The following is a 26,070-nucleotide window of genomic DNA, read 5'->3' as shown; positions in this document are numbered from 1 at the left end:
GCACTACAACTGTATACTAGTTTTTAACTTTTCCTACTTTAAATGGAAATTATTTTTAAGACTACAATACTAAAATATCTGCTGACCTGCGCATCTTCTGTATGCACTTTTGAATTATTGCTGTTCGGGTAAATTTTCTTAAATGAGAAGATCAGCTTCTGAGGCATCATACAGAGAACTGTAGGAATTGTGCAAGTTGGAAGTAGTGTAATCTGGTTTTGTTTTGCTTTTAGAACCTTAATGCATATTTAATTTAATGAAGTTCAGCTTTAATTTAGAGACTGCAAAAACTTATTACTCTTCTCCACGAGAGAGACTCCACAGGAACTGCAATACAAATTGAATCTACAAATGTTACGCTTTCTTCTGTTAGATAATATTAGAGAAGCAGAAAATAAGTTAAACCTGATTGACAAAGAAGAAAAGTTCTTATCTTGCTATAGTTTCTCTGTTTTTGTCTTACTGTTGATACTGAAATCTAGCCTTTTCTTAAACAGTAGCATGTTTATTGCAATTTATTGGTTTGGAGGATTCCTCCAAAAGGCAGCACTGAGGTCTTTATAGCTTTTGTAAACTGATAGTTCTTTGTTTTCTCTCTTAACACAAAATGGACCAAAGAATCTGGGATGAAGCAGCAAAGGATAAACTAAATGTCTTCTGGCACCTCAAGAGGTCTGTCTGGATTCATTTCTACTGGCTGATAAAACATGAATACTTTTACTTGCTATCAATAGGATGCATACACTGTTGCAGTCTGGGAAAATAATTTGTGAATGAGAGTAGCACCTGTCCTGAAAAGGAATGTTGTTCCTCTTTTGAATCAGGTTGGAACTTTGAATTAGACTGGAACTGAAAGAGCTCACTACAATGACCCATTCCTGGCACCAAGCATTTATTTATTCTTTTGTATGGTTTTCAGGCCTAGTTTTTCAAGCAGCTGAAAATAAGAAAACATCCATGGACAAGGAACATCTTCAGTGTGTTCTAGTCCGGTAGCTTCTATTAGTAGTGCTTGTTGGAACTGCAGATGTTGTTCCAGATCTGCTCTTTGCCTGCAAACAGTATTAATAAAGTAGATTGCAGACATAAGACACAATTCCTCCTTGGGTTAGAAAGCTGGTTCTTTGACTTGAAACCTACACACTCAGTTAGCTCGTTGCTGGTTCACTGGCAGTTTCTTTGACTTTGCCACAGTGCATACAGTGCCTTCTGAGGCACTGAACCTGGACAGGAGATTGGACTTCCCCCAGGAGCTGGCTTTGAGCAAGGTTTGGAATCGGCTGGGGAAGAAAATGTTGGCTTATGCTAATACCTTCTTGCGGGCCGATATGTTCTCCTGTCACAACAGTATGAATAGAGCAAGCAGGAGAGAGTTATTCCTGCTAAGCTGCAGTTCCCATGTATCCTCTTATCCCTGATACTGCTTTGTGCCTGACAAATGGATCTAGGCTTCCCTTAAGAAGGCCTGTTATGCTATTTGCAGTGTTTTAGTATGTGGTATGCAGATTCCCAGTTCCTGTGTTCTGAGGTGCTGGTAGGAATGAGTTCTGGAAGCATGCTATGCTGGAGTCTGCTCCGATGGACTGCGTAAAGGTAATCATAGTTTCAGATGTGTGGGGAAATCTAGTTGGGCTTCTTTCTGTAGTGTAAATGGATGTTATAAACTCTAAAACAGTTAAAGAATACAGATAAGATGTATGTGAATTGCTGATGCAATTTGGGGAAACATTGGAAAACTGGTTGAATAGCAAAAGAACTGCATTGTGTCTTGGAGTTCAAGTTGAAGGCAGCACAACTAACTCCTGAGGTACCAGTGCTGCTCTTCAATGTTAACTATATTAACTATATACAGAATTATTTTTGTATGGTCTGGCACTAGGTGTAAAGATTTATTATTATTACTGAGAAAAAAAAACTTTTCAATTAATAGCTACATACTTGATTAAAAGCTGTGCTCGTGTTTTGGTTTCCTCTAGAGCTAGTCTAGCATCTTCTTCATCTGCTCCTTAGCCTCATATCTTGTCTTATCTCAGTTTCTTCTTTCATACTCTAGGCGTTCTTCTGCTATCTCCACCAGCTGCTGGCGTCCCTCCTCTAACCATATTGGTCCTTCTTTCTGTCTGTGTTTTTCTGCCAACAACTATTAGTTGCTCGCATACTTCCTATTTAGGAAATGTTTTTTTCATCAATTACAAATAGAAAGAAAATACTATTACAATACTGACATTACAAGTATTTAATATTGTCTGAAACACATGAGTTTGTCTTAAATTGTAATTGGATTTTTTAAAATCTGCTTGGCATTCAGGTTTTCAAGCCTTCCTCTGCAACTATTTGTTAGAAGTAGAAACTCTTTTTTTTAAACTGTGTAGCTACTGGGACTCAGGCTTTCAGAGAAGATATAATGAAAACACCAAGGAATGAACAGATGTAGCATGAATGTTATTATTGCTAGCATCTTGCATAGTTGCATCGTAGCTAGGCTGTGGAATTTCTCTTCTTCAGGCTGCAGGGACTGTGGAAGAGATGACTGTTACCATATCTATTTAATAGAGGAAGAGCAGCTGAGGTACTGCAAGTTTGGGACTTAGTGTCACAGAAATTCTATGGCAGACGCACAGGCTAAGTCTATGTCTTTACCAGAAATCATCCATTCAGATGAATTATCTGCAGCTAATGTGAGCATTAGCCTTTCTATAGACCACCTGCCCGTTCTTGTTCCTCTAGCTGTCTCTTCTTCTGGACCTGCAGAAGCTTTCTGTGATGATCCTCCTGCTGCTGCCAAATACATTGCTGCGCTGCTTTCTCTAATTGTGACTTCTTTGCTGCCTCCTCCTCCTGGTGTCTCCACTCTTCTAGTTTCTGTAAACTAAAATGTAAAGGATTATTAATTGCTATAGCAACCTTGGGCTTGCTGAACATTCTTGCCAGAAGAAGAGCAGGTTCTAGCCCAAAGAGCTAAGCAGATTGCCAAAGTGAAGGGGAGAGAAATTACAATAAAAAGAGAACAGGTGCTGGTTAGTGATACTTAGCACATGTCTGGTTGGTTCTGCAAATTAGTACTAAAAAAAAAAAAAAAATTACTGTCTACTTTCCTTCATACTGTGTCTGTAAGGGGGCAAAAACCTGAATTACAATTTTTACATGTGTGCTTTTGAGGAGGACGAGAGGACTATGGGATACAGGTACGTGGTTTACATGAAACAAAGATGTGGAGACAAGGCATGGAGGAGAGCACGGGGACAGCTAGGAAAGTTCAGAGAACAAGAGCTGGAAGAAAAAAATTTGAATGCATCTTTGGAACAAGAACACAAATCCAGAACAAGAACCCAGATTATGCAACAAGCAAGGAGGTAATGGAAAGCCTTGGCTGAGGTTTAGGTGTAAACAGAATGGCAGTCAAAATGGGCTGTTTTTGCAAGGAGGATTCACACTGTGAGTAAGGAGCATGAAAGAAAGTCAAGGAGGTTCGTGAAGCGAAGGAATATTCTCCTTATTTTGGGAATGGGAAGTTAAGGACAGTCAAACTAAAGGTCTTCTGCTTCACTGAGGGCTACTTAAGATAATTTCCAAATTAACTTGGGGTTCTCAGTTGAGCAGTTTGACTTGAATGCCTACTTGCTTTTCCTAAAATAAAGTTAAGCAGGGCATGGCACTAATATAGAAAAATGCTTTATAAGTCAGATTTGTCCGTTCTTTTCAACTATCTGATTAAAAGATGCTACTTCTACAAATCTGGTTCTTACAAATGCACGTGACCAGGGGATACTCTCCAAAGTGTTCAGTCATTTGTAGGTAGGCTGCAGCTCTTCAAAATCACCCAAGGAGGTCGCTGTTTTCCCCAGTAAATACCATTCTTAATGAAAAAGTATAACAAGCAAAGCGATAAGGAGTCAGAATGTGTTAGGTGTAAGCAGAACATTTCAAAAGGTGAATACAAAGTGATAATTATATTACACCAGAGCTTGTTTATGATACTGATGGGTTTCGCAGAGCTTTGCCTTAAGTATTTGTTGTTTGGCTTTTTTTTCCCTAAAGCTATGTGAGCAGAGGTAAAGAGCAAAAGTGCTCTTACTGCATTTTTTGTAGTATAAAATTCTTGTATAACATACATTCCTATGAAGTGTCTTTATAACCATATAGTTGTAACCATGCTGAGGGTTTTTGTCAGGGAAAATGCTCAGTAGTGGTTTTGGTGCTGTATGGAAAGTGTGGAATTCTTCATGAACTCACTGTAAGATAGGTACAATTGGTTGAAAAACTTAATTTGTTTAATGACTTCAATTCACTGTCGATACTGATTTTTTCATTAATGAGTTGGAAAATTGTAATTTTAGGACAGTCTCAGAATTCAGAGTAATGATAAATGGATGAAAGTAAAAAAAAAAAGTTAAATTAGTAGACATACACAATACTAAACTTAGGAAAATATCTACTGTGCTGCTAAAAGATGGAGCTTTATGCACATGTTTCAGATTAAAAGGTCTGTGATGTTATCCTCTAGTTTGGAATTTGCCCAGGGGTATGGGATCAGTTTGCTGGCTCCTTTACACTCTTATGTGTTATTAGTCTTCTATTATATTAGAAGATGCTTTGTTATATATATGTTTCTTCATGCTGGAACATTGGGTTTGGATGCATAAGCCTGGCTGACAAAAAGCAAAGCAAAGACTACAGTAGTTCTGTGTCATCATTCCATTCAAATGTTCCCTTCTCAAATGAGAACACTATCCTCACTAACCGCATCTCCTCCATGCTCCTCTGTTCCTTTTCCAGATCTGCCTTCACTTTTTCCATTTGTTCCTGCTGCTCTTTCTTTTTCCATTTCTGTTCTTGTTCCTTCCTCCTCTTCTTCACTTGTAGCCGCCACCTTTCTGCCTTTCTGCTCTTACTTTTTCCTGTGCAGATTTCTCTTCTTGCCATTTCCCAGGAGGAATCCGAACAGGAATATAATTAATAATGCACTTAAAGTTGACATTCTGTGAATGATGATTTATCTGTTATTAATTGAGATTTAAAATTCTTGAAAAAGATACGCTTTATGTACTTATTAAAGTAGATTTGACTTATGTGGGACTTTTCCTGTCACTGCAGCCAACAGTGCCTGTTTTCTCTATATGGTAAATGTTTTACTATTTTTTTCTTCCAGTAGGTACTTGTCTTTATGATATCTGATGACTCTTAGGTTAATTTCCTAGTATTTAGTGTCCCAATAGGTTGCTACTTAAGCTATATTCTCTGAACCTCTGCCAATTTCATGTTTTCCCCTGTATTTTTCTAAATGTTTTGAAGTTGTAATACATGAAGGAGCAGGCACAGTGGTTTCATCTAGTCCCTGAAAAGAGGACACTTTGAGGAAATAGGTAAAGTCTAAAAAAGCCTAAAAGTCTGGTAGCTGATCTATCAGCTAGAGGATCACTATGGTGAAATGGGAAGGCTACAAACAGTCTGTATTTCTCCAGTTCTAAGCTAGGACTGAGGAAAACTTTTCTAGGAGCTGCAGGGATTTAAGATGCAGCTCTGGAGTATATCCAACCAGCCTTTTTACCTTGGTCTGTGGTTTCGCTTTAAAAGAAGGCATCGGGGAGCGCTTCTGTGCTCCAGGTTTTCTTTGAGACAGGTCTTAAAAGATTTACGGCCTGGGAATCACGGCTTTTGCTGGCCCTGCCGCAGTGGGAGCGGGACGGGCGGGCTGGGGCTGCGCGTTCCCCACTGCCTCCGCTGGCAAGAGGCGCGCTCAGCCTCCCCTCAGCGCCCTGCTTCCCGCCTCTTCACTGGCCCTTCTGTGCGCTGCTGCCTCTTTCGGTTGGTGGGGGAGCATCTCCGGTCAAATTGAGGCAGGTGAGCAAACAACCACTGATACTGCTGTGTGACCGAAAGCCTCCTCACCGAAGGACTGTAAAGGGCGATGTAGAGAGAGTGTGAACGGGAGCCCGCCTGGGCAGGGAGCTCCATGTCTGCTAGGGCTTCCCGAGAGGAAGCTCCAGTTAATGGTAGAAGGACAGCTTTGCACCTGCCTGGCCGGAGGAGGAGGTCGGCTGGGTTAGGTGAGGAACTAGCATGTCTTACCTGCCCTTGGAGAGGACCTGAGGGAGTGGGCTGGTGGTGCCTAGGAGTGGGGGCCTGCTTGGGCTCACCCACTGCTCCTGTCACCCTCAGCCAGGCTGTCATGGGGTACTCACTGCCCTGGCCTGCTGCGACATGGCAGAAGGGAGCTGCTTCTTTCCTTTCTCTTGTCAAATTAACCTTCCAGAAAGCCTCCAAGAGTGATAGCTTCATCCCATACCTGCCTGTGTGGATGATGCTCAGGCAAATAAAAACCAAACCAAAGCTTATTGCTAATGAGGATAAATGAGTGTGGGGGTGACCTGAGCCCAGCTACACCTGTGCTTGGGGTGAAAGATGAGCTGGGGCTGCTGGTGAGCTCTGTGTTGTCCCTGGGAGCGAGCCCCTTGTGCTGCCCCTCTGAGTGAAAGCCTCTGGCCAGGGTGGTGACAGGGTGTGCTGTGAGGGGCTTGTGGGGCTGGGAAAGCACCTGTGAGGGGAGGGGGCCCGGCTCTCCCTCAGTGCTGGGGCATGGGCACCCTGAGGAGGCAGCCATCTTGTGGTGGCAGAGGCTGGTGGCAGAGCTGCCCTCCTGCAGTAGCAGGTAAGGACATGCTGGGTAAGTCTTTGTTCTCGCTTTTGTATCCCCGTTGCATGGGAGTTGCTTCAGCGCATGTCCCTGCCCGCAAGCACCATTTCTCACCTCCACAGCCTCACTGCTCCCTCCTGCTGCTGTGTGGGTGCTGCTGGCTGGGGTGACTGTTGGAGGCAAGCGGCCCGAGCCAGGGGGAAGGCCACAGCCATCTGCCTGGGGCTGGTTGTCAAGGAGGGCTTTCTCCTCCCCGGGGAGGAGAGCAGGTGGGCTGGCTGCTGCCACCTGCCTCACCAGCTCCCCTCTCCCCGTTGGCCTCTAGTCGTCTTGCTCTGCCTTGTGCCTTCTCCGCATGGGTCCTTTTCTTCTTTGTGGTTCTCTTTTCTCTTTTGGTTTTCCTGGAAAAACACAAAGCTTTTCAAACCTAATATAGCCAAATCACTGTTGAAGTAGTACATTGTTGATCTGGGCGATGTGCTTTTGGATGCCGTGGATACTGTGGTGATTGTTCATTCAGAGTACAAACGTTTCAGTCTAGAGGTAAATCAGTTCTTTCTGTTAATGTGTTTATTTTCAGATTTATGTAATATTTTTGTGGTGGGGGAAAGTGTCAGAACAAATCATAAATAGGGTGAAAGTGTTGTGTTTTCATCTAAATCTCATTCTAGGTAAGAGAATTTCCTCTGATACAACTTGGTGACTCTTAAAATCAAAACTTTTATTCTTGGTCTTTCTGCCTCTGTTCTGTTTCCTGCTCCACCTGAGTTAATCAAATACACCAAGAATCTTATTTTGAATCTTCATTGTTATGGTCAAAAAGATGCAACAAATGCATCATCAGGACTGTAGTGAACTTTAGACAGAAAAACTGGGGGAAAATGTTAAGACTTTGATAGACAACTATTAACCTATAATAAATTATCTTGTCCTAATCAATGGTGCTGCTGCTCTGACTACTCTCCTAAAGGCTGAGGCTCTTGTCTGTCTGTCTGTCTAGATTAAATGCTCACACTTAACTTAGTCTCTTCTGTGGACAAATGGTAGGTGGCCATGATATCCAGCAGAGGGAAGCGGCAATATGAGACAGGTGAGTTGTGAGCTTCCTGCTGCCTCTGGCCTGCTGGTTAACTTTGCACAAGTTTTCTCCATCTCTGAAAGTCCGCTGCCTACAGTGTAAGGCCCAACAAAATCCAACTTTCTGTTTCGAGGTACCACCCTAATGCAAACAGGCATGCCTAAATAACCTCAAACCATGTTTATTGTAAGTCCATGCTCTAGTAGACATACTTGGGGATTTTCTGCTTTACAGACGTGGTCTAGAGAAAAAAAAAATCTAGCTACTGTGTCTGCTTGTTAATATGATTTGTAATCCTTGACTTTTGATACAAAATAAAAAAAAAACCTTATGCTTTAAGTGTAGTTAAAATATTTCTGACTGTTAGTGATGCTTGATATATCTTGTTTGAGGCTTAATAATAATGAAATTAGTTTTAATAACAGTTGATTATTACCACTCAAAAAAACTACAAAATAATCCTTAAATACAAGAATTTTCCCTGGTCTTTGATCTTGCAAGCAACTACCAAGCAAAAGCACAAAAATAAAGTTGACTGGACCCTCTCTTTCATTCTGTTTTGAAGAAATTGACTATAACATGCTAATCCTTTATATACCCTTGCTATCTCCCACTGAAATAACTAAGGGTGCATACAATGATGTTCAGCAAGATGCTAAAAGATCTGCTTTTTGTTCATTAACCTTATCTATAGCAAATTGTGCCTTGTGATGTTGCCAGTCTTTATTACTGTTCTCTTTCTGCACTTTGGATGCTGGATCCACCTTTGTCAACTTCAGTCTGATGTTCTTCATGACTTTAGTCTCTGCAGCTCCCACATCCTAGGAAAAAAAAGTGTTGACGTTTATGTGCTTATGATATACAGTGATAAGGGGTATCGATTCATCTCCTGGCAAACAGCAAATGCTGAAATTGTTGTACCAATTTCTTAGTTACCTCACAAGAGTTGCTGATAAGAGAATATTCATATCGTTTCAGGATTTGCACACTAGGACTTCACCACAACTGCTACAGTCCACTGTTGTATGAGCACCCCAAATGAAATGTATTCCTGTGCTACTGAGTCTAAAAATTCTGCATGAAAACCTGAGACATGAAGACAACTTCAAGTTGCTCTGTGTACTCACCAATGGTGAATAGCTGAGGAAAAGATAAAGAAAACTTTTTTCCTCTATAAAGTACAGTTTTAGGATTTATGCTAAAAGCCAAACCAACATATACTGATTGCATAAAGAATTGCTCTTTGCTCTATGTGGGTTGTTGGGGTTTGTTTTTTGTCTATTATCTGCTGTTGATATAACTGCTCCTACAGTTCCTTCTAATACCAGATTGGCTGTTTACTGTGCACTGGGACCCTCCTGTTTCACTGTACCCTAAGACCAGTTGTTGGACCACTGAGGGAAAATAGATGGGATCTCAGAACATACTTGGAGCCAGAACTTGTCCTCTGCTACTCCAGCTATATTTTTTCAGTGCTGTTGGCCTATGGAGGGGTTTTAAGGAAGAATGGTGTTCTACCATTTATCAGTAGTGTCTGTACTTATATGTACATATGTCACTTAGCAGTTGGCTGTATACAATTTCATCTATAAATTAATGATTGTTTTGCCACCTTAACTTTGTCCTGATGGTACAAAGCAGACAGAATCTGTACCATAAGCCAGACAGCACTTACTGCGTTGCATTCGGTGTCTGAACCATGATTGAAACCAGTCTCTAACCTATATAGTCAAAGACATTCCAGGAGAAGGGGCAGGAAGTTTTGCTGCCATAGGACTTACACTATCAAGGCTGCTGCCAGCTGGTTTTTTTCCTGCTCTCTGTTCATTGGGAAGTCTCTTCGGAAGTCTCTTCTCTTGCATACTGCTTTTCAGAGTTACTTGTTTTTACTCCTTCTGCATTTCCTGATGACTGGGAGATCTCAAAACTCTTGATTCAGATTCAGGCTCTACATCCTGTCTTTAAAAAATTGGGAGATGGGAGAGCAACAATAAAATTAACCATCAAAATTTAGACTTGATTCCAGTTTAAAAAAAAAAAAACGGCATGGGAAGGTGTAGAAAAATCTTGAGGTTTGGTTTAATGAACAACTCATGTAATTGTAATGGCCCTAGCAGGTAACTGCTACTCTCCTTCGAGATCACTTGTCTCCTCATTACTGAGGAACACGAGTCCCATTCTCTTATGCTGCAATGAAGATCCAAAGACTCATTTGCAGGTGCCTTGCATATTTAATAATGGTGAATATTTTAATAATTACAGTTTCATTTCTGTAACATCATCCAAAGATCTTGAAGTATTTCAGAAACTCGTGGTCTAACTTTTATTTTAGGAGTGATGTGAATCTATAGCTTCCAGTGACTTTAGTAGCAGCAGTAAGTGCTCAGATCAAGCTACAAATAATGACATTTCACATTTTAATTAATGAGTTCTGAATGAATGTTCTGTGAAGTCCTGTTTGGAATGTATTTCCTGAATAGGGCTTTAAGAGGTGCATTTGTAAATCAATAGCATAATTAAAAGAAAAATGAGAGGCTTACTTTGCTTCTTGTCTTAGGGTAAATTGGTCTAGAGCAGGCAGTTGATTCTGAGAAGTGTGACCTGAATGTAAGGATTCTGTATAAAAGAGTTAGCACTCATGGTGCATTGCTCTCCTTGCCACAGTATCAGAGTAGTGGAAAAAAAAAAAAGTTCATTCTGAGCATGGAATGTAATAACTATTACATTCGGCTTAACACAAGTTCTGCATAAAACATCTTATTTTACTTGCTAGGGTGAGAGAGAAGGAAAAAAATATTTCTTAATCCTAGTTGGATATTTAGTTTTATTTTCATTTTGGTTTAAAAACTGATTCTGCTTTGAGGTCATTTAGTATAAATTCCACTGAAGACCCTCTCCTTGGGCACCTACTGTAAATAAATGCTGAGAGACTTGTCCAAGCCTATAGAAAGAGTTGTAGAGAACAATCTGTGTGAAGTATGTCTTCTCGTGTTTCCAGAGTCCCTAGTACTTAGCATCCTATCACAGTGCAGAAGTCATAAACCTGGCTTAACTGGCTGTTTAAAACTAATTTATAGTTGTCTTGCTTCATCCAAGTAGCAAAAAGCCTATGGAACTTAACTATCTGATTAAGTTTTCTGTGATGTCACCATGCAGCTTGTTTCTGGTATACATTTTCTGTATAACTTGTTAGTTTTCCTCTAGAGTCTGTCTAGACTGGAGTGTATGGTTGTGTGTTTTACTTGAATCAATTGATTTACACCTGAGCAGTAAACTTCATGTAGCCTTTTATTTTTTTCTCAGTCCTAGTTTTAAGAGGTCTCATCAAAGTGCCCTAAAAGCGCTTAGATGCTGTAGCAGTCAAACGTTTTAATCTGAGGACTCTGACAGGGGATCTGTCTCTGACTGTATAAATAGGAGGCAATGACTGTCCTTTCTTGCTATGAATATGGTCCTTAGAGTCATCTATTGTTGGGGTACGATTGCTGAGAAATTCCACTCTGATGCTTCACTGTGTTAGACAATGTGATAGACAATAATGTAATTAAGATGCCTGACTAAAATAGAAACAAAGGAAGTGGAAATCTAGTCTGAGTCTTGTTTTCAGAAATTAAAGTTAAAATTTAAAAACCTGCTGTTTCTGTGCAAACTTACATCTCTTTAGTAAAGTTTGTTCTATGGTCAAAGCAGGTTTCCATTTGTGTAATACTGCATTCAGGTTTTCTGTCCATTTGCTTGTCTGGATCTGTAAAAGCAAAGATCAACTCTTGGTCAGGTTAGGCCAGGCTCAGATTTGTGCAGAATAGTTTTCCTCACTGAACATCTGTGCTGCAGCTGTGGTTCGGTGCCATTGGTCTCAATAAATAAGTAGCCAAACCATAGGATGAGAGAATAGCTTTAGTTCTAAATTTGACATTGGGGAAAAAAAATAATTAGTGATTGTTTAACTCCCTCACCCCAAGAGAAATTTGGAACTTGATGTTGCAGTCTCTTCTGGCTTGAGTTACGGATTTCTGATAGTCCTATCAAATGTATTCTTTTTCAGTGTATAGGATGGTAAAAAGAATGATTTAATATGTCTTAATAAGGCTTAAATAAGAACCAGCGGTTACATGCTCAAATTAGTTGGGAACTGAGGGACAAAGCAAAAATAACTCTCCAAACTTAGGTTTAAGGTTAAAGACTTTCTAGAGGCAGAAGTGACAATAGTACAGCTTAGGGGGGATTCCCCCCCTTTTTGGGTGCTTTTAGGTAGTATTTTAGAATTGAAGGTTTGAGGTTCAGATGTACTTCCAAATCTTTGAACCACTATTGAGCCTTCAAATGATAAGATAGGTAAAAGGTCTTCTGAAACCTTATATCAGGCAGCAGTAGTAAAGGGATTGTTTTTTAAATTAAAATAAAAGTTTGCAGGTGACCTATAAGCCAGACTGAAGCTGCTAGATCAACACTGTGGTGCTGTCAATTATCAGACCTCAACTGTTGGGTAAATTAATTAAAAAAAAAAAAGGTAAGGGGATCTGTAAACAGCAATGTGTATCTCTTCCTGACAAAGTCCCAGGAGACAGTTTTCTTGCTAGCATCAGCTGAAAGTGCAAGAGATTAAACTGTAGAAGTAAGCAATTCTTTAGCAGTAGAAGATTGTCTTTCAAATGTATATTTAAGGACAGTACTTGGGAAACACCTACTAAAAGAATGAACCTCAGGCCTGGAGAGGAAGGAGCAGGATTTTCCCTGAAAAAAGTAAGCCATTCTGCTGTGGCTATTCAGTGCTTTTCTCTGCAGAGCTGGCCTGTGGTGTAGGATGTTAAGGCACCGGTAGAGAGAGCCATTGTTTCAAGGATGTGTGAAAAGCCATATAGATGGTACAATTTGTTGTCAGGGCACAACACTGAAGTGTGTTACTGTAAAAGCTCACATAAATTTTTAAGAAGATAAAATAACTCTTGTAGAGAAAGATCTTCCCCTCCTAACCCCCCCCCTCCCCAGTATCTGGACGAAGTTGCAGAAGGATCACCTAACAGTTAAAGGCTTAAATCCATGCTTCTGCTTTTTTATGCTTCCTGTAATGTATAGCCTTTAATGACTTACTTAGGATATGTGCAGAGCTTGTCTCAAAAGAGCTTATAGTGTGGGGGCAATCTCACGTGCCATGCGATGTTGGTCAGGAAACGGCTGAAGGAGATGTGAATTCCAACTAAATATATAGTTATGAGTCTTGGAACTTATGTCAAATGTGGCGGGGATCGAATTCAATATAACAGCATGAACCATTCTTCCTGAAGTCGTCAGTTGTTGTTGAGACTTAAAACATTGTCAGCACTGTTGAAAATGGTGCATCTTTAGTGTGGGGGAGTTGCTATCATCCTGTTCTGAGCTTCCTTCTGAGAATGTGCACCGGTCTTATTTTGACTGTAAGACTGATATTGCAAGCCCAAGAAGGAACACAGCATTCCCAGCTGTTCTGTTACCCATGACCATCTGCAAAGCTGAAATGGGTCTATTTACTTTTGTTGGGGCATGTGTAGTTGCTTGGCAGCTTCTTGGCCCATGAGCAAAACCCTGTAGGACTTCAGAGTTTGAACAAATCTCAACAGAAGACTTGACTGAAACTGCAACTTCTCACCTTGCTGCATGCTGGAAACTTCCTGAATTCTCGATGTTATGTGTCCTTAATTGGCGGAGGATCTCTTACCTTGCCAAACCTTTCTAATGTGGGGGTAATGAAATCTGAAACCAGGCAAGTTTTGCATGGTTCTGAATTTCATCACAAATCACATCTCACAATTCTCATTTCTTGCCTGGGGGAGAAAAACTCTAGTATCTTTCTGTCTCCAGAAAGGAGGCAACGCCTGCATAGTTCCCCCATGCTGGCTGATTATATTGACTTAATCATAATTGAGGAAGGAGTCAGATATCAGCTTGTATGTGATACTGGCATGTAGAGCCCTGTACAACCTAAGGCCAGCCCTGATGAGACAGCAAGAAGGAAGCAGTGATGGCAGCATGAAAAACAGTTCTGCTGACATATCTTGCAATTGTCACTAAAAGTTGAAGTGCAGATGGAAGAGCAAGGAAACTACCTTTTGCCAAACAGAGTTCCTTCTTTAAATAGGAAATACAGACTTCAGGAGATCTACTTCAGGTATCCAGAATCAGCAGTATATGCTAAGAAAAGCCAAACTTACATGATGCAGGCTATATAATAAAAATATTAAAATGGAGAGGTCTCTAAATATGAATCTTTTTTCCAATGACAACCAAAACACAAAAAAGGAAACTTCCTGAGACTATGTTCTTTTTTTTTTTTTTTGCATTTCTGTTTGATCCTTCAGAAGCTCTTAAGCCTTGTGTGAATTCTCACTACTATTTTTGCAGGCCTATTTCTTATTATTTCATATGGTAGTAAGTTTAAATGACTTTGTCAGAGCTGACCAGCTGCAGAAAGAATCAGAAACGCAATCAAAGCATGCGTGCTTGCTGCTCTGGATGTTTAGCTCTTACTGGTCGTAGTGGCTATGTTATTTCTGCTGCCTTGCTGCCCCCTTCTCCCTCACCAGAAACATGCAGTTTAAAAAAGTCTTTTTTTGACCATAAAGCAATCATTTACTAGTATGTACTGTCAGTTCCACCAGCCCATGCTGCTGCTTCTGTGGTGTCATGCTATTGTCCACTGTGTCTTCACATGGTGCAGAGTAGATTGTGGTAATGCTAGGCATGATTCCAACACCAGCCCTAAATTTGCTTTAAGGTAGTGGGGGGTATATACTACAGATTTAACAAAAGTCTTCATTTTTCTCTTCCCTGGCAGCTGCACTAATGTCAAGAGTGCTAGTACTGAGAAAGTTATCTGTCCTTAGCTGGGAAAAGCGTGGTTGGAAGGGAAAAAGACTCTGCAGTTGTCTTGCGCTGTTTCTGCAACAGTGAATGATAGTGAGAAGCACTCATGGAATTACAATAATGGAAGACTTCTCTCAAGTTATCTCAGATCAGTGGGTTTCTGAAGCATCCGACAAAACCAGTATGGCCTATAATGAAAACAATTTATTTACATTATTGGAATCCTGCAGTATTTTGGTATGTTGGGATGCATCTTATCTTTCTCACCTCTTTTTCAGTCCTTTAAATGCTTTTCACCTTTGTATGACCTTAATGATTTCAGATTTCAAACCTTCAGCAACTTCAGCTCCTTACCACAGTATCTGCGCTGCAGGAAGTAGTACTTTGCCTTGAAAGATCTAGGGACTTTTTGGAAGGCTGTTGTAAGGAGAAGAAAAGGAAGAGAAACTAACATAAAAATGAATTCTGTGGAAACAGCTCTAGAGGGAGTTTTCAGAGCTGGGATGTACAAGTCGTTATGCGCTTACTAACAAGAAATCCCATATGTGTGGAGTTCAGAAAAGAGAAATCAACTATGAGATGAAACCCATGCTGTGTGAAAAGGTGTGCTTTAGGAACTTCCCTCATGTGAGCAATGGGTAGCTGGGAGAGTTAAGAGGTTTAGCTAACAAATGCTGGAGAATAACAGATAAGAGAATGAAACTCCCTCACTAATGCACTGCACTGTTTTCTTCAGTGTTAAAAACAGCAGGAGAGAACTGATATTGCTCAGTGATAGCAGTTCTGGCCTGATACACACATGAAGATTTTGTACATGTAAAGTACAAAAGGGAACATGTGGTTCTTTTCCATCAGTTTCCTTTGTTGAACTTTGCTCTAATCTGTTCCTTCCCTCTGCTCTTGGACTCCCATATGCCTGAAGCTAGGCCTAAGTTACCGAATGCTGCATTAGTGCCAACGTGGCTTTCTGTGCATGAGCCGGGGTGATGGTACGTAGAGACTGACCCTGCAGTGACCAAGCATCAGCAGCTGGCCAGCAAGGATGTTATGTTTTACCCCATATCATCAGTTAAATGAATTGTGTGACAAGGCTGATGGGCAGTGTGATGTGAAGGTCACTGTTGTGTAAGTTTAAGCATCTGAGCTGCATTTCCTTCTGATCCATGTGATGCTGAGCTTCTGCAAAGTCAGTTAGTTGCAATAGTAAGCACAGCAGTAAAAGCTGCTTAAGAGTGCTTGGATCTGGCAACAAAAGTTCTGAAAAACAGGTAACTGATCCTCTGCAGAAGGGTACCTGGCAGGAACAAAGGCAGGTGAACTCGGTTAAGATTCTAGTCAGAAGCACTAAAATTAGGTGGGGCATAGGAGAGTAGCTAAAGAGTTAATAAAGCTTTTCTTGTAATGTAGATCTTGGCAAGAAGTGGCTTTCTGGATTCATTGTTAATGTTGCATGACAGACCCTTGATACTTAAGACTCAGTTAAAAGTGGTGTCTGTGCCTTGCTCCTATTTAAGCAATGGCGAATTATTTTCTGTGTGACACTTAAGCCCAACAACAAAGCTGTTGTAAGGCTCTAGTCCAGGAAAACATGCAAAATATGACAATATGGTAACTAGCTTTGTAGACTCTTTTATAAGAGCAGGAGGACAAAGTTTGATTTGGGGTGACTGGTCTTCTGTTCAGAAAAGTCAAGGTACATCTAGTTCTTTTAAAAAAAAAATATGAATTTCAGCTTTTGAGCTGCAACTGTAAAAAAAATTAATGTAGTGTTTTTCCTCAGAAATTGCTGAACTGAAAACGTCATGGAAAAAAAAAGGGAGGGGTAAACTTGCTCTGACTCAAGTCTTGGGAAACTAAATTGAGCATTAAAATAGATTTGTACCATCAGTCTCCTTAGACATGAACATTGCTAGGCTTAATGAGAAAGTACTGAAGCAGAATGACAGTTTCTTATTAACTCAACAAGACTTGTCTAGCTATTTCCATGCTGCTTTCGCTTGCTCATTAATGACCTTCTACACTATAAAAAGAACAACCCAAACACTCTAAGCCCCTGGGAAGACCTTTTCTTATGGTCTATCAGATGTTAAATGGCGTGCTAGCAGCGAAGAAACAACCCTGTGAAATGCTGATCAGCATTTTTGTCTTGTTCTTGTGCCTAGACAAAAAAGTATAATTGATTAAATTGTCTTCTGCAAGATAACAAATGCAGGTGACGCACTAAGCCGGAGTCACTGATGTCTGCACTTCATTCCAGCCAAATCCAAGTTGACGTCAAAGTAATGGAGTCACAGGTGTAAGTAGCTCAGAAAGAAGATAAAGCTGTCCAACTTCCCATGAACACCACTGTGAGTGAGTGAACTGCCTAGAAGGAAAATGCTTGTCATTGACCCATCATTCTAAAAAAAGCAGAAAGTGTAGCAGGAAGGAAGTTAAAATAGCATGGATGTAAGTGATTGTTTCCTTCATGTGCTGGCTAGGTACCTCACGGGGGGGAAAGGGGTTCTTGTGTCAGGATCTGAGCAGCTTCTTGCAGGTGGAACTAACAAGCAAATGCTGGCCAGGTCTGCTTTGCTAGCCTAGGGTTCACCTCTGCAGTCACTTCCTTGCAGCTCCATAGAATTGCAAATAATTGCTAGTAGTGCCTGGCTATGAGTAGCTAGGTTACCTGAAACAGGACTGCTCACTGTGATTGGGGAATTAATAAATTGGGTTGTGAACTCTTCGCAGTGAGTTAACTTCATCTCTAGTGGTGTTTCACTGAGTTCAGTGGACTCAAGCCTCATCTGTCAGTATGGGAAATCGCTGCAGTGGTTGGGGGAGCAGCTCAAAGTAACTTGAGCATCAGAGCTATATGAACTCAGTGCAGTGGAGCCTTCAAACATACAGCACTTTCTGTTCTGAGGGACCATTATGCTTTTAAAGCTTGGGAAACTAGAACTGAAAGCTGTTAATGATTTTCAAACTTCTTAGTGGTCCTCAACTTTGTCCCAAACAAATCTGAGTCTGGAACAGTTTTTAAAATGAGATTAAGTTTGAATTTTGATTTTTGTTTTGAGTTTATCTGAGTTGGGAATGGGGGTGTTACTTCACTAGGCATCAATGCAAGTCTATTGAATCAAGCAGTATCTAGGTACCTATATAAAATCAAAATAAATGCCTGCACAATCCCCTTTGGACTGAGATTAGTGATTTGGCTTGATATGAAATCCCTATCCTCTAACCTGGAAAGCTTGCAGCTGTAAAAGAAATGGTATTTAATAATAGACCAAGACTTGATTTCAATGGAAGCTTTGTCTGAGTAGGGACATCAGAGCTTGCTTCCAGAGCACCAATAAAAAAAATAAAATAGCCTTTTTATTTATTGGGCACTCAGACTTGAAGACTCCCAGGTGCCTATTAGTCTAAGGGCTTGTCTGTACAGGAAAGTTAGTGTGCAATATGTTGGAATATGAATTTACAGTGCACCAACTCCTCTGTGCTCCCCCTGTGTTTGGATATTTTTAGCGCACAGTAATGGTGCCTTTCTCTGTGGCAGTTCATTCAGCTTTGGAAGTAAAGTAAATCACATTCTGCTTAATGCCTGTGTGGTGAGTGAATGCCAAATAGCCAATGCCCTCTAAACGTGTACCCAAATTTCTTCCTCTCAACTAGTGCCAAGGGTGATGTTTAGTAGGATTCTGCCTTTGTCCATGAAGATGACAAGTATGATTCTACTTACTTTTTTAGAAGGGAGGAAAATAGTATGTTTTCAAAAGTCCCTGTATTTCAGTTCTCAATACAGCTTTGGGTATGTAGGGGTTTAGATCAGGGAGTTTCAGTATAACTCCGCCTTGAGAGTTATTTTCATTAATATTTTACAGCTGACACTAAAATATTATGTACTTGAGCCTGGCCAAAAGGTTTGTATGGCTTTTTAGTGAATTGGATTGAGGTTTACTAACCTTCCCTTTTTTTACTTGGTTAGTTTTAAGCTCAAATCCATTCAAACAAATGCTTTTGCTGGCATATATGGAAGAGGTGATGTAGCATCAGAGTGAGAACATGAAGGAATAAGGGAGGGCATGTAGGTATTGCTCTGTGGTTTTATTTGGGTTTTTTGCGGCAGTGCTGATGTTTGCCATGTTTTGAAACTGAACTGAAGGTCTAAGGTACCTGGACAACCCTCAGTTTGCTCAGAATTCTTGTCATGAAAATTTGGACAAAGAAACATGACTGTTGGAGAAGCCTTGAAAGATGGGTTGTTGTTTGTTTTTTCTCTTAACCTGGAAAGAAAAGTGCAGCAATGACTCTCAAGCTAATATCTGTTTCGGGGGGGGGGGGGGGGGGGGGGGGGGGAAGGGAACAAGGAACAAAAGTTTTGCTAATTCAGCCTAATGCATACTTGATCTATTCACTGTACTAAGAAAATTCCTTCACCCTTATTGCTCTGAAAATGTACCAGCTTACATATAAACGATAGGAACTGATTGTGAATCTTGTACCTTTCAAGAATTGATGTCACCTTGCTGTTCTGCTTCAGGTATTGTCGTGGTTTAACCCCAGCCAGCAACTAAGCACCACACAGCCGTTCTCTCATTCTCCCCTGGTGGGACTGGGGAGAGAATTGGAAGGGTAAAAGTAAGAAAACTCATGGATTGAGATAAAGACAGTTTAATAGGTAAAGCAAAAGCCACGCACACAAGCAAAGCAAACCAAGGAATTCATTCATTACTTCCCATTGGCAGGCAGGTGTTCAGCCATCTCCAGGAAAGCAGGGCTCCATCATGCGTAATGGTTACTTGGGAAGACAAAACGCCATCACTCCGAACGTCCCCCCCTTCCTTCTTCTTCCCCCAGCTTTATATGCTGAGCATTATGTCATATGGTGTGGAATATCCCTTTGGTCAGTTGGGGTCAGCTGTCCCGGCTGTGTCCCCTCCCAGCTTCTTGTGCACCCCCAGCCTACTTGCTGGTGGGGTGGGGTGAGAAGCAGAAAAGGCCTTGACTCTGTGTAGGCGCTGCTCAGCAGTAAGGAAAACATCCCTGTATTATCAACATTGTTTCCAGCACAAATCCAAAACATAGCCCCATACCAGCTGCTATGAAGAAAATTAACTCTACCCCAGCCAAAACCAGCACAGGTTGTTCTGGTATGTCATAGGAATGCAGCAGAGAACCAAAGTCTGACTTAGTCTGTTTATGCTGCATTAATCTGAAGCTTCCAGAGAGACAATCCTGACTTTGTGGCTCTGAATTCAGCAACAGTGCTCCTGTTTCCTAGAGGAAAAATGAGGGAGAAATTAGCTATAGGACCATGCATCCAACAAATGGTGCCACAGGAATTAGACTAAATTTCACATAACTTACTTTTAACTAGCTCATTTCCTGAGAAGGATCTACTTTGTCTGGTTCTGCTCTTCTGTGTGGTAAAAAGAAAAAGAAACACCAACATGTTAATGTGTTAAAGTGAATTATTGTATTTTTCCCAACTCTATTGTTAAGCAAGTGAGAATTATTCTATCCAGTTGGAGAACTAAAGCAGGCTGAAAGAAGCCTTGCTGCTCTGTCTGTCGTATGTGTGTGCAGAGAATATTTAGCAACCTGATGGGAGGGCTGGGATGCTCATGGGGGACTGCACCTGGAGTCCATACACACTGTCCATTACAGAGCCCCATTCTGTGGGAATTCCTCCTTAATCCCAATGCCATGAGACTGAAGGAGATGAAAGGTGACTGGATATCAACCACAGTAAGTTGTCTTCCTGGGGTGACTGTGGTGAACTGGGGGTTGGTTTGTGTGACGTTTGCAAACACACAAGGTTGCAGCTAGAGCAGATCAGAAAAAAACATGTTCTTTATTTCAGTCATGCTGGGAGAAGGCTCTCATCCAAGTCAAATTTGCCTTGACCGGCTGATGTAGTGTATACAGTTTGTCCCTGCCTGTGGTGTTTGTAAAGCCACGCTATGCATTGATGTGATCACAAAGTATTTGAGCTCATGATCTCCTGCGTTGTAACTGTGGTGAGGATAAGCCTAAAGGAAGTGTCTTCCCTTCACACAAGGACAGTGTAGCTACAATACAAGTTGGAGCATCAATGTTAGTGGGGTAACCCTTTCTTCTGTCCAAAGGAATTGATCCCCTACTGAACTTTTGGCTGTGGGAAGGGAAAAGTATTTGACCTTAAATGACTTGCACAAAGACCAAGAGGGAGACTCTCAGGCTAGGTCTTACAAGCAGCCTGGCTCCTGATCCTCCGCTTAAGTCACTAGACCATATGTCTCTCTTCATTCATGCTGAATGAATTCTCAGACTGTGCTACATTTCCTCCCTTGAATAATAATCTTTAATGAAAAGGAAAATGAGAAAACAAGGTAATGACAGATAGCACAGAGAAAACATTGGAAAGTGAAGAAAGAAATGTCTGGGAGTAATAGCAATGCTGAGATTCCCATGTTAACAATTCAAGAGCTTTCTGACTGCCGTAGAAGCAAAAATGATAGTTGCTGCAGTCTACAGAGATTTAGGCAATGTGGGGAAAATTTCAAAATGGAACAGTAATGGTCCCCATGTTTGTTCTCAAAAGATACCTCCAGCTCCTTCCTGCAAGGTGTGAGGTGGTCTCTGAGATGCAAAATGCCCCTTTGCAAGTTTAAGCCTGTAGTTAATCAACCTGAAACCCTTCCTATCTGGACTGACTGGTTAAGAGAACTGAGACACTAATCTCAAAGAAAATAGGCAAAACTCCCAATTATATCATCAGTTTTATCTGTGCCAGGATTGCATGAACGTGCCCTTAGTATCTACTTTAGCTCTACATCTGCTGTTCTTTTCACCCAAGCACAAATACCGGTGATTGTAGTAGCGCTTAAATCACTTTTTCCTTCAGACTGTGTGTTTTGTTGTAACTACATTCACCTCCCCTGCTCCCTCCTCTGTTCTGAGGTCAGTTGCCTGTGACAGATACTATGTTCTATCTGGTATGTGCAACTAACCACTTCTGATTTTAGAGAACATGGTTTTAATTAGCTCTTTTCCTCTTCTCTTGTTGCTGAACAGAGCTGGCCTTAGGTGGAATTTTTTAATTGTGCTATTGCTGTTTCTGTTACACAAGCTGGAGTTCTGTTTCAGAGAGTAAATTTGAGACAAAAATGAGACTTTTTGTAGCAGAATTCACAGGACTAGTCAAAGCTTTTTAAAGTCATGTGAACAGTTGTTTTTCACATGTGTGTAGTAATGTGCACAGAAAGTCAGGGAGATACTGCCATTCCTCTCTAGGTTTGTCTTATTTCATGACTCTTTTTATTATTTACCAAGTTGTTTGCTGACATGTTTGCATGTGGCTGTGTAGTGGTGGTGCTGGAGTTGCCTATTTCTGCTACCACTTTAGGAACTGGTTTCCTGAGACATTCAGGGGTAGCCGCGGGCTTTCCCTTCTCCCTTTTCTCATTGGCATCAGTTCTCATGTTTGACTGACCTTTGACTAAGTGATCCAGCTTGCTACTTTGTCAGAAGATGATTTTTTTGTTGCTGGGCTGGTTTGCAGCTGGGTCACCAAGCTGATGGACTCGTGGAGAAGTTGGCAAGTGCCCCATCTGGCATAAGGGAAGCAGGGGGAGTGTGTGGTAGGTTGGGGGAAGATGGCAGGGTGGAATACCTGTTTTGGCATGGTCAGCTGTTTAGCCTGGCTCACTGAACTGCACTTGAGGTTTGCAAAGGGGTAAGTCGTCTCCCTCCTTTTTAGGCCAGGGACAAACTACTAGGGCCTAATACAGAAGAATTATTCTTACCTTAGAAGTAAAGCGAGGAGCATGACCAAAAACAGTGCTAGGCCATGAGACAGCAGTGACTGGAAGACCTCACTGCTGATTTCCTTTACTGTGACAGGCTTGGGAAAACACCAGCCTCTTGGCCAGTGCAGGAGAGAGCAACTCTCCACAACTTCATGGGCATTTTCCTGAGTATATCACATTGGTGGGGTTTTTTTTGTTTGTTTGTTTTTACCTAAGGCCTTGCTCTAAGCTATTTAAATACACTCTGGAAAAAGCTATCTCTAGTTTGAATATACCAGCCTCTTATCTATACAACCCCCAGAATCTCCTATCTCCAAGGCAGTGGTTTCCAAGATTTGGGTGGGTTCCTGTGAAGATAAATCACATCAGAGGCATGACCTTTATCCTTGGTGCTATTTAAATAGCTTAAATATCTATTGACTTCATACCTTGTGATTTCAGTTGCTGAAAAGTGAACACTAAAGAAAGGAAGAGTTGACCTACAGTGTATCAGATTGGTGATATCTTCGTTTATGGAGCTTTGCAAATACAGATGGCATTTTTCTAACAAATTCTTTCCCCAGCGCTACTGTATTGTGGCTGGATACTTTTGAGAAGGAATCTGTGCAGCCATATGGAACCTAGCAAAAGAAAAGAGACTAGTGTCTATTGCTAATGCTAAAGTTGTTCAGGGAAAGACGAAGATATAAGCGAAACAACTGGGAACCTTCTTTGTCTGCAAATAAATGTTCCCTAGTGGTTCTTAAGAGCATTCTTTAAATCATTTGCCTATGTAATTCTGTATCTTTGTGGGGATTTTCTGTTGGAAGAGAGGATGGAGCTGTAACTGATCAAGTCAGGAAGGTGTAATCCAGAGCACCATAGTCAGTACATTTAATAAAGAAATGTATTTGCAGTTGCCCCTTAAAGGGCAGCAGATTCAACATATTACAGAAAACTACAGCGAAGTATATGGGACTCCATGTCTTCTATATTTAGAAAATGGATCCGCTCCCATGGAACTCTGTTCTGGAATAATCTAATCAAAGCAAAGCCCTGTTTTTAAATATTTTTTCCACAGCTCTTTAAAGTATAATGTAAGCCAGTGTGATGCAATGCCTACTTGAGTTTGGAGGCAGTGTGAAACTATAACCAAAGAACTGATTAACTCACTCACCAACACTGATGTGTTAACTCTAGCCTATTTACTAGACTGTTCAAAGATCAGAAACACCAAGAACAGCACTAAACTGGGGCCTGTGGGTCAATGCAAGGAATTTAGAAGGTGCATTAATTTCTTTGGACTTTGTTTCCCCATAGGAGTATTAACAATGTGTTTAGACTACATAAACTGGCTTTTTATTGCTCTCTGCATTCTGAAAATGCTAAATATTATTGTTCTGGTGGCAGATGCAACTCTGCAGCTGCATGATAGCGTTATGTGATTGTGGGAGGACACATAATGCAGGAAGCGTCTGCATTATGAGTCTACTGTCTTCTTTCCCATTCCTCTAAATTTATATCAAACTGTGTCTTTGAAGATTTCTGACTGTCATCTCAGACACTGCTTCTGCAATAAGATCTGTGAGAGTAGACTTCTGTTTATGCAAGTTTTTTTGTGTCCTTGGACTATAAGATCCCTTGCATGAGGTCTTTAGTTATGTTCCTCTCAGCATAGGGTAGACTGTTGATATTAAACAAAAAACCAAAAGCTAAAGTATAATTTGGCCTTTCTAACATGCCTCAAGCTAGCAAAACTTTAGTTTAGAAATGAAGTACTGGGGTATTACCTCTTCCGAACTTTGATATGTTTGTCTATCATCATTCTATATCTTTATCTCAGCATTCAGATAAAGCTGATAAAGAGCAGCTGTCTGTGAAGGAACTGATTTCTGCCTGGCTGCAAACACCACTGGCTGGTCAGGACATGGGCAGTGAACAGAAGATTTGCCCGGTTTCTTAAATATAATCTCTTTTGTTATGAGAGCTGTTTTATGCTAGTTGCTCTGCTATTTGGAAATGTGTTATCCAGCCCACTAGTTACTGAAAAATTCAATCATCTGTGGTGTGTGTGTTGGTTTTGGTGTTTTGTTTTTTACAACTGAAATCTTCCCTTTTCTTGAGTTGGCAAGTTAAGTTTGTCGTACAGTTATATGACAACATACTAGACAACATGCTCACATAAATGGTACATGCAAAAACCAAATACACTGGCTCTGTATTTCTAAAGTTCTGAGGCTCTCCTTTCTTCTGGACAGCTGCCTCCAAAAACTGTAGAGTTTTCTGTGAAGATGACCAGAGGAATTTCAGAGCCATGACCTACAATGAAAGATATTTAATATCTGAAATATTTTCAGAAATAGTTCTCATAACTGCAAATGTTCAAAGTTAACTCCTGAATGTGGCTTGATAGCCAGTCTTTTTCCCGGCTTTGGATGGTTGTGTAATGTCGCTGTGAACTGTTAGCTGCAATTTGGCAGGGCAGAGGCAGCTACATTTCACTAGTGAGATGATCCTATCTATAACTTGCTTTTATAGCTCAGGGTTTGTTTTTGTTAATGATTATAAAGTGCTTTGAATTAAATGGCACAGAAATTCATATTACTTTGACATCTGTTCCTCCCTGGGAGCTTGTGTAACCTGGAGGAGCTGTACAACTGTAAACCAACAACATAGTCTGTGTCCCTATCAAACAGTAAAGAACTAGAAGTAGGTTGTTTGTGTTTCTGTGGTTCCACACTACTGTTTGCATTATGGCTCCACTTTAACATCAGCAGGGAATGTCTCCACAAATTCTGGCAGTCTCTGGAAGCAGTAGGTTTTGGATGGCGTTGAAAGGTCTAGTGGGTGACCATGGAGATACAGTTGCAGGTGAAAGAAAGCATTCAGCTGGCACGCTAAGCCTCTGTCATGCTGACAAGGACATGAAAAAAGTTTCAGGCTTTCTGCCATATCTTACCCTCTGCATAGCCTGTCCATCTGATATTTATCCATCGTACAGCTTCTGAATCCTGCTTTACCTTATGAAACTTTTCCAAGATGTTTTTTCTTACCACAGTTATTTCTATAAATTTCCTTTCCAAAGTTGTTATCTGGGGGTAATGTAAACTCTCCCAACTTGAAAAGATAATGTCTCTATTTTGTATTTTAAAAAGTACTGTGTACATTTGTGGTACTATAAAATAATTAGCATGAATAACATAGGAGCTCGTTTGGGTTATAGATTTTAAGTGTTATGATCAGATTGCGATGGGATGGGTAGCAGCTTGCAGACTGCAGAGAAGTACCTATCCTGCTAGCTGTTGCTTACCTATAACAATCCTCACAATTTATTGTGATGGTTTGAAAGAAGTTTAATTGTAAATCACTACACAGTTTGGATGTACAGTTTGTTCAGATTGACTGTCAGCCTTTGTGTAAAACAGGCCCAGGGCTGGAACAGCAAAATTGTTGCAGATCAGGACTGAGCTGGATTGGCACAGAGGTGTGGGAAGCTCGTTTAATGCAAGTTGTAGCTGGTGGTATCGGTGCTTCACTTTCATGAGTATAGAGCTTAACTTTGCTGCCAGCCTGGCAACTTCCCACTGGGATAATGTAAAGCAGCTGCAAGATTGTTTTGGCTCTGTGCTAACTCCTTCCCATACCTTTTTTAATAGTCTATCTCCTGCCTTTCCCCGTCCAGTCATAAAACCCTTCCTAACATTTGTTCTACTTTTAAGAGCTAGTAAGGGCATGGCAGTTGATAACGGAGCCAACACCCTTCCATA

At 40.9% G+C, this 26,070-nt stretch overlaps 1 protein-coding gene across 2 annotated transcripts in view; it reads left to right on the top strand.

Annotated features, from left to right (window-relative positions):
- The window catches only part of SUMO1 (small ubiquitin like modifier 1), a 47,115-nt gene that overhangs the window by 13,104 nt on the left and 7,941 nt on the right, over window positions 1-26,070 (top strand). The window contains exon 5 of one of the 2 annotated variants that reach the window (XM_076342380.1): window positions 8,691-8,909. The exons of the other annotated variant lie outside the window; for it this stretch is intronic. Coding sequence (XP_076198495.1) covers window positions 8,691-8,741 — 51 coding nt within the window. The 3' untranslated portion in view covers window positions 8,742-8,909. Of the gene's footprint in view, window positions 1-8,690; window positions 8,910-26,070 lie in introns of those variants that run through there. 2 annotated transcript variants of the gene reach the window in all.

The sequence above is a fragment of the Aptenodytes patagonicus genome, chromosome 6, assembly GCF_965638725.1.
Source record: "Aptenodytes patagonicus chromosome 6, bAptPat1.pri.cur, whole genome shotgun sequence".
Lineage (NCBI taxonomy): Eukaryota > Metazoa > Chordata > Aves > Sphenisciformes > Spheniscidae > Aptenodytes > Aptenodytes patagonicus.
Note: the sequence above shows the minus strand (reverse complement) of the source record. Positions and strands in the feature narration are given on the sequence as shown.